This window comes from Budorcas taxicolor, chromosome 11 (genome assembly GCF_023091745.1).
Source record: "Budorcas taxicolor isolate Tak-1 chromosome 11, Takin1.1, whole genome shotgun sequence".
Taxonomy (NCBI): domain Eukaryota; kingdom Metazoa; phylum Chordata; class Mammalia; order Artiodactyla; family Bovidae; genus Budorcas; species Budorcas taxicolor.
Genome location: NC_068920.1, coordinates 89,272,612 through 89,286,871, shown reverse-complemented (window position 1 = coordinate 89,286,871; position 14,260 = coordinate 89,272,612). Strand labels below are relative to the sequence as shown.

Here is a 14,260-nt window from a genome sequence, read left to right as displayed (position 1 = left end):
CCAACAAAGGTCTGTCTAGTCAAGGCTATGGTTTTTCCAGTAGTCATGTATGGATGTGAGAGCTGGACTGTGAAGAAAGCTGAGTGCCAAAGAATTGATGCTTTTGAACTGTGGTGTTGGAGAAGACTCTTGAGAATCCCTTGGACTGCAAGGAGATCCAATCAGTCCATTCTAAAGGAGAGCAGTCCTGGGTGTTCTTTGGAAGGAATGATGCTAAAGCTGAAACTCCAGTACTTTGGCCACCTCATGCAAAGAGTTGACTCATTGGAAAAGACTCTGATGCGGGGAGCGATTGGGGGCAGGAGGAGAAGGGGATGACAGAGGATGAGATGGCTGGATGGCATCACCGACTCGATGGACGTTGAGTTTGAATGAACTCTGGGAGATGGTGATGGACAGGGAGGCCTGGAGTGCTGCGATTCCTGGGGTCACAAGAGTTGGACACAACTGAGTGACTGAACTGAACTGAACTGAGGGAGCTGGCGGTGGGATGGAGAGGTGTCTGAGGTGAAGAATACATATGATGCGATACCAACAGGACTTGGTAACTGAGTGAACGCAACGAGAGAGGGGCAAGAGGCAAGGCTGATTCCCAAGGCTTAGGCTGCTGGGCAGATGACTGGGGCCATTTTACAGAGAGAACACCAAAGAAGAGTTTAAAGAGAAGAATTCACGGTAGACACTGAAACATGGGCCCTTATGGGAAATCCTCAGTCAGAATTCCCATTCAGTGATAATCAGTGGTCTGACTAGCAGTGGCCCACTTTAGTCAGACCATGACTTCCCCAGCTCATCAGCCCACCATTCTGCACGATTTATCTGTAACCTGCCAGGCCCCTTTAAGCACCTATGCTTGCACTGCCTGGTCTTATCCACCACAGGCAGATGCCAACCACACCACAGGCCCCCAGCTTCCCACCACAAGAAGACCTTCCTAGATCAGTGTGTGGCAAAGTTGAGGCTGCTAGGTAAACTGGCTGCAGTTGCACCAAAATTATTGGTAAACATCTTTCTCAAATCATTTACATCTTATTAAATGTAACTAAGAAGTAATTGGAAATGGCTGGCAAAATGATTAAGAAAAAGACACTAAGATGTTCTAATCAAGTTAAATGAAAGTAACACTAAAATCAAAATGAACTATAGGGAAGTTCCGGATAACATATGAGGTGTTTCTTTACATGTGTCCTTCTGACACTAAACTCAGGTCCAAGGCCTGCCACTGGTCATAGATCTACTCAGTCAGACTTTCCAAAATAGTTTAAGACCAGAAAAAGCAACCTAAAGTCTAAATTAATTATAAAGCTAGTATTAGGGACTTCCCTGGTGGTCCAGTGGATACGAATCTACCTGCCAACACAGGAACATGGGTTCAATCTCTGTTCCTGGAAGATGCCACATGCCGTGGAGCAACTAGGTCCGTGTGCCGTAACTACGGAGCCCACGTGCTGCCACTGCTGAAGCCTGCACACCTAGAGCCTGTGCTCAGTGGCGAGAGAAGCCACTGCGTGAGAAGCCCGCTGCAGGGCAATGACGAGCAGCCCCCTCTCGCAGCAACTAGAGAGAGCCCACGTAACAGAAACAAAGATCAGCCAAAAAACAAATTAAATAAAGAAAAATAATAATAAAGTTAGTATTAGCATTCTTGTTCCAGTAAATATTTTGGTATATGGTAATAAAAAGACATGAGTTTCAACTAACAAAGATTTTAAAATTTATTCTATGCCCACCTTCCCATGACTAATTTAACATAATTTTCTCATCTTTTTAATTCCAGTCTAGAAGTTTTATTAAGTACAATTAAACTTTATCTCACCCTTAAATATATTTATGAAATGGATTTAAAAATTCATATAAGTGGAAAAAAGGTTGGCAAGATGCTGCTAATTAAAGTTTACAGTATTCACACAAATATGAGGTTGGAATCAAAATATTACCAAATTAGTAAAGAAACCAAGAGTGAATCACAGTAAACAGTGCAGTGAATCACAGTAAACAAAATAATTCAATCACTGTGAGTAACAGCCTTCAGCACAAGGGCATCTCTGTTATTCCTTCACTGCCAACAGTCACCCTATTAGTTTTTTTTTGTTTTATGAAGTATAGTTGATTTACAATGCTGTGTTAATTTCTGCTGAACAACAAAGTGACTCAGTCATACATATATATACTTTTCCTCATATTCTTTCCCATTACGGTTTATCACAAGACATTTTTGACCTCTTTTCCTCCCTCATCACCCTTGCCCTCTCCTACTTTTCAGGTCCTCTGGTCATGTCATCCCCTTTGCTAATCACAGCCACCTGTCCCCATTCCTTTATTTGCAAGTAATTCTTTCTCTGACAACATCCGTTGTTTCCCTTTATTACTACTGTCATTTTGACAAAATAGTAATTTTCTTTCCTACGCTGACTTTCTCTTCTGATTTCACTGATTAGTTATGAGTATCATTTTACACTGTGCTAGTCTCTGTAACAGAAAATATATGCTGGTCTCTGCCGCTGGTTCCTGGTAGAGTTCCTAAAACCCTTGTAATTTCCTAGTGAGAAGAGCAATAGGAGCATCTCATATTCTAATAAGGTGACCTGAGGTGGGCTGCTCACCAGGAAGACCAAACCATGATTAGGATTTGGAATGTTTAGCTCTAACCCCAACTCCTGTCATCCAAGGAGGGGAGAGCAGCTTAAAATGGAGTTAATAATTGATCATGGCTACATGAGGAGGGCTTCCAAATCCCAATAGTGGGGGGGAAGGGGCCAGAGAACGTTCAGGTGGGCAAGTACATCTATACCAGAATGACATGCTCCCACCTCAAAGGACAAGCGCCTATGTTTAGGAACCTCCCAGACTTGTCCTATCTCTTCATTTGGCTGTTCATCTTCATCCTTTATCAGTAAGTATAACCAAGTGTTTCCCTGAGTTCTGTGAGCTGCTCAAGCAAATTAACTCCCAAGGGAGGGGTGGTCATTGGGACCACTTGGTCAGAAGCACAGGTGATAACCTGGGTTTTAGACTGGGTGGAGAGGTTGGAGGCCATCTTGTGGGATTGAGCCCTTAACCTGTGGGATCTGATGCTATCTCTAGGGGATCATGTCAGGACTGAGTTAAATCGCAATTAATTGTAGTCAGTCAGTGTCACAGAAGTTACTTGGTGTGGTGGGGGGAACCTCCACACATTTGGTGACCAGGGCGTCACTAATGAAGTTTCTGAGTGTTGCATCTTGACCTCTTTTATCTTGTAAACTGGTTTTAATTAAAGTTTTGCATAGGGATCCATATGTCACATTATAACACAACTGGCTATATGAGAAAGTGTAACAATATATTGGTGGGATAAAAATGTACTAACTGCACACTCAATTTAAAAAATAGTACCAATTTTACAATAGTAAAAATAGTACCAACTGTCAGTTGCTATAAGTTAACCTCTACTGTTTGATATTATATTTTAAATATTAAAAGTTATTTTTTAGTATTTTAAAATATTTATAACGTATAAATTATATTTAGCTAACACCTACTATATTTTAAAGTTCTAGGAAATTATTATGCATAAACTTAAAGGTTTGAGTACCTTTCTGGTATTCCCCCCACCCCAACTCTGGTGTTTTGTTTTTCTATTAGTAAATTCCTGAAACTATTTTTCACTAGGCTCTGCATTTTTTTTAGTAATAAAAGTAATAATGTAAAAATGTCAACTTCCAATCTAACTCTAGAAGAAAAACCTGTTAATTTTTTTTAATCCCTCTAGACTTTTGCCCTCTTGTCTGCATTTGAATGGCAAATAATTATACTTTGACAAGTTATTTTTCCAGGAAGGCTTTACTGATTTATAGTTTTAGCCACAAGGTGTACAAGAAAATGTCTCTGCATCCTCACCAACACTGTTCGCTTTTTATTATGATGATCAGTTAGTGTATTTCGGTGATTGAAAGAATAGAAATGCAGAGATAATATGAATATTGACTCAAGAATGTGAAAGCTTTTATCACTGAAGATAAGACTGAAGATAGTCAAGGTAGTGATCTAAGTAGCAATGGGAAGACAAGAAAGAAGACATTTAAATTATACTCTAATAGAAGATAAGATGAGAAAATTGCTACAGGAATTGATGTGTGAGAGGAAGGAAAAAATAATCTTAAGGGGTTACGACTGCAAAGGAAAACTCAGTTTCCCCCGTTTTCCTTCCCATCTGTGAGTCTTCCTCCTCTGTCTCCTTTACACACACTAGTTCATTTCTGGTCACCAACTGTGTGGAGGTTCCTGCCATACCACGCGATTTTCTCTGACACTAACTGGGTAAGTCAACTATACTTCCATAAAGAAATAAAGAAAAAAATTATTAAAAATTTCTTTCTTAATGATAAGAACAACTGCACAGTTTTGATAGGAACTATATAAACACTACAATAAATAATGCATTTACCTCACAAAAGACAAAGTCTGCTTCTTGAGATGGACTTCCAAAAGGCTGCAGCTCGTGAGTTATTGTGAAATGGTGAGTCATCTAAACTGGAGCACAAAGTTGTAACACCAGACACGAGTAAGTGTGGCTCACGACACACACGTGAACTGAGATCACAGATGTCCGAGGGGTGGGAGTGTGTGTGAGTGTACGTTTTGTATATTCCTACACTGCTCAGTTCTGCTGGGTGCCAATCTTTTGCATTCACCTAGTGTTTCCCATAGACAAAAATGTACATAAGTAATGTAAAATTTACATTATGCTCAATTATTCCAATACATGAACTACATCAGAACAAGTCTTCACTGTCAAAGCACGTATTAAACAGAACTAACCTTCTATAATTTTGTTTAAAGAATGAAACAACATATACCAAAATATTAATAATGATTACCTCTGGATGGTAGAATAATTACTACAGAGTTTACCTTGCTTTAAAAACTGATAAAAACCAAATTTAAAGAAAATATCTCCGAAACACAAAAACCAGCCAGATCTTAAACTATAGCTTTATATAAACCTAAGGTTTAAAAAGTGCTACATTAGTAAACCAGATTCCTTTTCAGAAATGCCAACTAAATTGCTTTCATATTCTTATCTCCCATTTAGAAGGAAGCTAAGCGATCGGGTTAAAAGGAGGGATTATTATTAAACTAACTTACTGTGCCTCCTGAAAAATCTGTATGCAGGTCAAGAAACACAGTTAGAACTGGACATGGAAAAACAGACTGGTTCCAAATTGGGAAAGGATTATGTCAAGGCTGTATATCATCACCCTGATTATTTAACTTACATGCAGAGTACATCATGAGGAATGCTGGGCTGGATGAAGCACAAGCTGGAATCAAGATTGTTGGGAGAAATATCAACAACCTCAGATACACAGATGACACCACCTTTGTGCCAGAAGGTGAAGAGGAACTAAAGAGCCTCTTGATGAAGGCTAAAGAGGAGAGTGAAAAAGCTGGCTTAAAACTCAACATTCAGAAGACTAAGATCATGGAATTTGGTCCCATCACTTCATCGCAAATAGATGGGGAAAAAATGGAAACAGTGAGACTTTATTTTGTTGGGCTCCAAAATCACTGCAGACGGTGACTGCAGCCATGAAATTAAAGATGCTTGCTTGCCGGGAGGCAGCATGGGCCATCCCACCCAGGACAAGGTCATGTGGAAGAGAACTGTTAATCAAGGCTTCCAGACTCAAGGGGCTCCCTAGACCAGCTCGAGCATCTACCCCCAAACCAGAATCTGTCTGTCTTACTATTGTGTGCCTTTCACCAACTCTCCTGACATACAGGGGGCTCAACTTACGGCTCTAGCTAATAAGTCTCCTGGACATGAGAGGAATATTTCAAATCAAACCCCCTCTGTTAGCATTCTGGCTTGCCTGGCAAGTTTATCCAGACTCTTGCAGCTACGCATGTGATTATTCACAGCCTCCCAACTGTGACAGGCACGGGAAACCTATAACATAGAGCCTTTCAAAGAGTTAAAAGTTATTAGAGTAGTGCTGGTTTGGGATTTCATTATTGGGCCAATGCTTGTTGCTAAGTTCCCATATCTCTTATCCACTGTGCACCTGGGAGTGCATTAGTTAACATAGTTGGAATGTAAGAAAAACAAGTGTAGCCTTGAAATTAACCACATCAGACTTTTGAGCTAATTGGTTCTTTCTTTTTTGTAACTCACTGCACCTTTGCTCTTCAAGAAATGTAACTCTGTTTAGCATTTTCTGAGGCTGACATAGATTAGAAATATAAAGAAAAATACTTTGAGGGAAAATAGTTTTCTGGTTGATAAAGCAGCCTTTATCAAAAGAGGGTCATAAAATGTCCACAGGCCTCCAAGGCCAGAAGATAATGTACACAACATCATTTGTGGGAAAGATTTGCAGGAAAAAATCCTGGTTTCGATAAGGGCAAAATGGAATGCTGGAATGTTTGGGCTGACTCTGGATGACCTTGCATCTTTCATTTCCCTCTATGTACAAGTTAAGGTATAAAAATCCCTTCTGAAAATAAAGTAATTGGGCTCGCTCGAAGAAGCTTGGTCACCCCGTGTCTTTTTTTTTTTCTTTCTTTCTCTTACTCTCTTTTTCAGGCTGATCCCTTGGAGCATAGAGGCTCCCTGCATTCACTTATCTGCCCGGGTTTCTAAGACCTGAACAGGAAGACGTTCTGCGTCTTCACTCCCTCGGGAGACTGGGAGGGCACCTGTGGCCTCCGTGAACAGGGCAAGCTCCTTGTCTCGGGGTTTTATTGGCTTTCTATGTAAACCAAGGAATATCAGCCTCTTTATCCCTTCTATTCCTCTCTCATTCATTCATTCATTCATTTGCCAACGCCATTTCTCCTTCGGGTTCCCCTGGATCCTGCGGGGGCTGGACCCTAGCACTTGCTCCTTTCAAGAAAAGCTATGACCAACCTAGACAGCATAGTAAAAAGCAGAGACATTACTTTGCCAACAAAGGTCCATCTAGTCAAAGCTATGGTTTGTACAGCAGTCATGTATGGATGTGACAGTTGGTCTATAAAGAAAGCTGAGCACCAAAGAATTGATGCTTTTGAACTGTGGTGTTGGAGAAGATTCTTGAGAGTCCCATGGACAGCAATGAGATCAGTCATGAATATTCACTAGAAGGACTGATGCTGAAGCTGAAATTCTAATACTCTGGCCACCTGATGTGAAGAACTGATGCTGGGAAAGATTGCAGGTGGGAGAAGGGGATGACAGAGGATGAGATGGTTGGGTGGCATCACTGACTCAATGGACATGAGTTTGAGTAAACTCTGGGAGTTGGTGATGGACAGGGAGGCCTGGCGTGCTGCAGTCCATGGTGTGGCCAAGAGTCAGACACAAATGAACAACTGAATTGAACTATGTCATTTAGGGTTAAAAGCAATGGAGATAAGCAGAAGGTACTTTGGAAACCAGAATAATGAGGGCAGAGGAGGCTTCATAGAAAGAGTGAGGTTTGAGCTCAATCTTAAATATTAGTGGAGTCCATCACATAGACCAGGTAGTAAAGTGCAATAAAGACAAAGTAAAAACGTGCAGAAAAGCATGTGTCACCAGAGCAGTCTGGAGAAACAATCTAATGAGCAGAGCGGTGCTGCGAGGGAGAATGAAGGAGCCTGACCGAGCAGCAGCAGCCAGGCCAGGCGCAGGAATGGGGCTGCTTCTGGAAGGCTACAGGAAGCAAAGCAACGTGTTCAGAGCCAAAAGGGAAGAAATGACACTATCAGACATGCTAAAAAAAGATTACTATGGGTTCACTGAGGAGGAGGTACAGACCAGGGGAAGGAAAATAGCACATGTAAGGTTTTTAATTTGGACGTGGATAGGGGGAAGGGTTACAAACCTCAGTATGACACTGTTATAATAAAGTTCATCAATAAAGTAATCTTGATACTTACAGTTGCTTTAAGCACTGTCAGAAATTTGCTCCAAATGCAGAATACCATTGTTTTAGGTTGTGCCTCAGCTTTTTAAAAAAATTGTATTCCAGTTTAGTTGATTTACAGTATTGTGCTAATTTCTGTTGTACAACCAAATGGCTCAGTTATACATATTTTTTCACATTCCTCTGCATTATGGTTTACCACAAGATACTGAATATACTTCCCTGTACTGTACACTAGGATCTTGTTTTTATCTATTCCATATATACTTTGCATCTGCTATCCCCAAATGCCCCATCCTTCCCTCCCCCTCCCCTTCCTCCCTCCTGGCAACCACAGGTCTGCTGTCTATGAGTCTGTTTCTGTTTCACAGCTATGATCATTTGTGTCGTACTTTACATTCCATATATAAATGATATCATAAGGTATTTGTCTTTCTCTTCTGACTTTATTTAGTATGATAATCTCTGGATCCATCCATGTTATAAATGTGTGCCTCAACTTTTTAATTTTAAAAGATACGAGGAATAACAGAGGCCAAGTATACTTTTAAAATAGCCTTTTCTTTTTCAAAGAGGAGAAAGATAATTTAGAGCAGAGCTTTCATCACTCAATGCAAATCTACTTTCTAAACTGTTGCTGCCCTCTGCTGTCTCTGAGTTTATTTTCGTTTTTTCCAGGAATAACATTAAAGTAACATTAAACCTAAAGTTAGTCAAAACTAAAATATCACACACGATGGCAGAACTTACTCAATTTCTAGTAATATACAATCTTTTTAAAACTTTTAATGAGTTTACTTTTAAAGACAGCATATTTGATTTTTCCTCATAAATTAGCCTGTTTTGGCTTTCTCCATGAAATCAGTAGGCTAACAAGCTATACTGAACTCTGCAAAATGCCATTCTACTGTGTTTTTTAAGAAACTCATGAGAGGCACATAAAAAGATGCTCAACACTGCTAATCATCAGAAAAATGCAAATCAAAACCACAATGAGACATCACCTCACACCTGTCAGAATGGCTATCATCAAAAAGACCACAAATAAATTGTTGGCGAGGATGTAGAGAAAAGGGAACCCTTGTATTGTGGGAATGTAAACGGGTGTAGCCACTGTGAAAAACAGTATGATCAGAGAACTGAGAACCCACATGCCACCGAGCATCAAAAGACCCTCTTGACACAGCAAAAATCCCGTAGGCTGCAACCAAGACCTGATGCAGCCAAATAAGCATAGTTAACAACAAAAGAAAGAAAGAAGCTAGAGAAAGCCAACTACTGTATGTTATCACTCATATGCAGAATCTAAAAAACAGAACAAATATAACGAAACAGAAGCAGACTCAGATACAGAGAACACTGTTCCCCATATGCTCTTGTTCAGTCGCTCAACCGGCAGGGAGAAAGAATGAGGAGAGGCAACTGAAGGACAGGGATTAAGAGGCACAGACTACAACGGGTAAAACAAGCAAGCTACACGGATAATTTGCACACCACAGGAATATAGCCAATATTTTATAATAATTTAAATGGAGCATAATCTATAAAAATATTGAATCACTATGTTGTACATCTGAAACTAACACAATATTGTAAATCAAGTACACTTCAATTAAAATAAACTCCAGACAGGTCAGTTAGTCTCTCAGTGCCTAGGATACACCTCAATTCTCCAACATTCCATATTATAGAAAGAGAAAAGTGTAGCTCTTAGCATCACAAAACTTGGAACCATCTTCCTCCTCTAATACTTTCTATGCTGGGTGATTTCAAATATTTTAACTGGACATCAGTTAACAAACTGACAATATGAAGCACTGAATTTTCATAATGTTATGATCTCATAACTGACTTGTTGAAAACCCTCAAGCACATTTTATTGTTGTTGCTCAGTCACATTAAGCCACATATATGCAGGAAGGTTGTTAAAGAGTGCCACTTTCAAGTCAAATTTCTAACTTCTGTGCACATACCAAGGAATGAGGAACGAGTCCCCAAATAATGTGCAAAGCAGTATTTCTTACATTTTTGGGGGGGGGAGGTTACATACGCTTTTGAATATCTGATGAAAATGACAGATCGTCCCTCCCGCTCAAAATATATATACACAAAATTTTGCATGAAATATCAAGATACTGTCAAGAATGCATTCAAGAATCCCAGCTTTAAAGTTTCAGGTGCTGAGTGAAAAGAGGGTCAAAAATAGAGGGTTGGCGGCTGGCTATACTTAAGGGGAAGGCAAGGAAAACTGAATCATTATCTTTAAGAAATATCTGCACTCCCACGTGCACTGCAGCATTATTTACAAGAGCCAAGACATGGAAACAACCTGAGTGTCCACCGAGGAAGGAACAGATAAAGAAAATGTGACACACACACACAGTGGAGCATCATCCAACCGTAAAGAAAGACATCCTGCCACCTGCAACAGCATGGATGGAACTGGAGAGCATATGTCAAGGGAAAAGGGACAGGAAAGTTAAATGCTGTATGACCTCACCTACATGTGAAATCTAATGAGACCAAACTCATAAAAACAGAACAGAGTTCACGGTTGCCAGAGACAGCTGGGGGAGGAAACGGGTGAAGGTAGTCAAAAGGTACAAATTTCAAGTTGTAAGATTTAAAAGTCCTGGCAATGTAATGTACAGCATGGAGATTGTAGTTAAAAAAAACAAAGCAAAACTGTATTGTATATTTGAAAGTGGCTAAGAGATTACATCTTAAAAGTTCTCATCACAAGAAAAAAGTAACTACGTGAGGTGAGGTGACATGTTAACTAAACGTATTGTGGTGATTTACACAGTATATATACATATCAAATCACTGTGTTGTAGACCTAAACTTATACAATGGTATGTGTCAATTACATCTAAATAAAACTGGGAGGAAAAAAAGACTATCACACACACCAGTGAAACCTGGTTAGGTAAGACTAGACCTTGTTCACTGAATTTAGCAACAAGAAAGTTTCAACAAATGCCATTTCAGTACTATGGGTAGGGCTGAAGCCAGTGCAATCAATGGAAGAAGAAAATGTAGGCTTTCAGAAACTTCACTGGGTACAGGTATAAGAAGGGGACGCAGGGACAAGGAAACCTTTTTTACCTTATGAAGGAAGAGATGAGAAGAGGAATGTTTAAAACAGCTGATATTAAGTGGTAAGAGTGAATTGTTTAGACAGCCTATCTCCATGACCACACCTCGATTACACCCCTAACACTAGTCAATCCCCTGGCACTTCCAGCTGATCCTGCAGAAATGAAGCCAGAGGAGATGCAATCAGGAAATCAAAACAGTAGAAGATATTCATTTATAGGGTGAGGAAATAGAGGCACAAGAAAAAACAGAAAAGACCAATCTCCTCTAATTTCACTTTGGTGGCACTAAATACAAGAGCATTTAAGTCTCACTGGTCTAATGAGAAGCCCTGACTAGAACAGGATTACTTTATATACAATGGTACTCTGAAAAGACAAGCAGTTAGCTATTCTTTAACATTCTGCTAGATAAATAAGAGGAAAGGTTATCACAAAATTTAAGTTAAATCTATACTTATTTCGTACCAGTCATCATTGTTCTAAGCCTATCTCCAAAAAAGTTCATCAAGTTTTCACATAATATTGAAGTTTTATTTTTAATAGTTCTAAGAGATATTGATTTTTAACTCTGAAACTTAAAATGCTTTATATATTAGACATATACCTTTGTACTTCCTATTCATTGTAGAAACTTATGTTCACTTTAAAAACTATGCTCATACGAGCAATCTGATTTTATCCACTAATATTATATTGATCAACTATTATATGACTCTGCTTACTTTATTCTAGTAGCTTCCCTCTGACTTCAACTGTTACCACCAAGACTTTCTGTCTTAACTTTCTTTCACAGGTGTACTGGAAAGGTTAATTCCAACAGATCTGGAATTAGCCTGCAGTGTTTTCCTAAAGTTCCTACATGGCAGCCCCCTGGTCAAGGCATGAAACATACGAATTGTGTTATTTTGTAACCACTAGTCCAAGGAGATTCAAGGTAGTTCATTCAGCTTAGTAGCATTATGATTGATGATTTGTATCCGGTCTCAGTGAGGCCCCCAGAGGGCTCTGCTGTGGAAGCTAGTTACAGAACAGGAAACCGTCCACAAGACCAGCAAAATATTAAAAAGTCCAACAAAACTGTTTAAAGCTCCCTGGTTCCAGGATGTTCTCCTTACATCAGTGGTCCTTGATCTGAGAAGGTGCACCTCATCAAGGACCTTTCCACAGGTAACAGAACCTAAGCTCCCTGGCCCCACTTGGCTCTGACACATTATCCTTACTCTAGTGTGGCTGCCAGACTGCATCCTTGCCCTGTAAGAAGCCAAACATTCATAAGCACTGTCATTTCGGGTCTTGTTCATCTTCTTCATCAATCAAATCTTGTTTAGCCTCCCCTGTTAGTGCAAGAGATCTATTAATAAACCTCATAATCCTAATATTCATTTCTAAAAAACAAGAATTCTAAACTGTCTCACAACTTCTGGCTTCTGCAATGTAGCCAGAGGGTAATACAAACCTGTTATTAGAAAAACTTAAAGACGAGTTACCAGAACCAACTTTAAAAAGGACAGCACATTTGCTAAGTATATCTGGAGTGAAGGAAAACAAAAACAAAATAATTTTTTACCTTCATATTTTTCCAAAGCCTGAATAACATTAGGGAGTTGATTTATACCCTGATAGAGTCGGTAACAATCTTGTAAATTTGCCGCTTGTCTTTGAAATTTCTTGGCAAGTCGGTTAAGATCTGGAAATCGACGAAGTAAATCTTCTTGTAAACTCTGCCTCAATTCTGCATCTTCTACAAAAGCTTCTACCAAATTTAATCTAAAATAAATATTAGAATTAATCTTTTAATATTTTGGTTTAGTTGTATATTACTTAATCTTTAATAATTTATTTAATTCTAATAAATTACATTTGAATTAATCTTTAATATTTTAATCTTCAGAATTAATCTTTAATATGAAATTAAAATTTGTCAACTAGGTGCATGTCTCAACTCAAAAACTCTATGTAAGAAGTTTGAATTTATTCTGAAATGTCAGCTTTTTGTAGACAATGGAAAAGTTCCATAACACTGTGATGTAAGCAGTTTCTAATCAGTTAATATCCAAATCTCATTATTGGGACTCCACTGATATTGATACATTACTGCACATGTAAACAATGATCTTTAATGAAACAAAATTACAATTCAAGAATGCTGCCAAACCCAGTATTTATCAGAAAATCTTATAAATTCAAAACGCACTCTAAAATTACCACATGACAGTACAAAGCCAAAATTTTCTAATTAAAAACTGAACTAAGTTTTCTGCTTCCCAAAATCAATAAATTAAATCTTAGTTTCCAGAACTATAAAACATGCAGTTTATATTGCTTTTATAATTAATTGGAGTTAGTGGTTTTCCATTTTTTCCCTGTAAGCCACAGCAAGAAATATACTTTTACATCATGACCCAGAACACCCATGCACAGATGCTGTAGTGGGCAAAATACGCTACCTCAAAACATGCCATGCTAGTGTCTGTAAGGACTACTTTGGTCCTTAAGGACTATTTTAAGTTAAGAACAACTGAGAAGAAGCAAAAAAAAGCAGGACATGAATTTACACAGGTACCCCTCCCCCACACTTTTTCTTTGCCAGGAAGGACAACAATTAAACTCAAATTTAGACCCTAATCACCCTGGAGATGGCACCAGAGGAACCACGTAACCCTACCAACTATCTTTTATTGACCATTAGCTTCCCATACATTTACCTTCCCAGTTTGTAGCCCTAGAAACTCAAAGTCCTTCCCCTTTGTCTTGTCACTTTGAAAATTTATTGTTTCTTTGCTAAGATGCTATGTAAGCCCAAGTTCTAGCTAACCCTAGAGTTACTCATCACTGAGTGCTCCCACGTGTAAGCATAAACTTCTGTTTGTTTTCTTATTAATCTGTCTTTTGTCAGTCTAATTCATAGGGTCACAGCCAAAGAATTAGAAGAGTAGGAAATTAGCAAAGAGAATAATTATTTAGGAAGAATTAGGAAAAAGGAATTTTCCTCCTTGACAATATATAATTAAAATAGGTTTCACAAGACAAAACCTACTCTTACTAGATGTGGTGCACGCTTTTATTTTAACTTTTCAAAAATGCTGGTTATCACCTGCTACACTAATTTCACAACCTACCAGTGGGTCACAACATGCAGTTTGAAAAACTATATTGTAGATAGTACTGAAGTATTAATAACAGCTGAAAGGTAAGCTTCAAAAGATAGGCCGTGGGCACAGCCAATGATCCTAGGTTTAGAACACTATCAGATGAACAACCATTTTCCTTTAATCCTCAAATTACACA

At 38.8% G+C, this 14,260-nt stretch overlaps 1 protein-coding gene across 1 annotated transcript in view; it reads right to left on the bottom strand.

Annotated features, from left to right (window-relative positions):
- MSH2 (mutS homolog 2) overlaps positions 1 to 14,260 on the bottom strand; it is an 83,989-nt gene that overhangs the window by 46,302 nt on the left and 23,427 nt on the right. Inside the window, exon 7 of the mRNA XM_052649449.1 lies at positions 12,540 to 12,739. Coding sequence (XP_052505409.1) covers positions 12,540 to 12,739 — 200 coding nt within the window. The remainder of the gene's footprint in view (positions 1 to 12,539; positions 12,740 to 14,260) is intronic.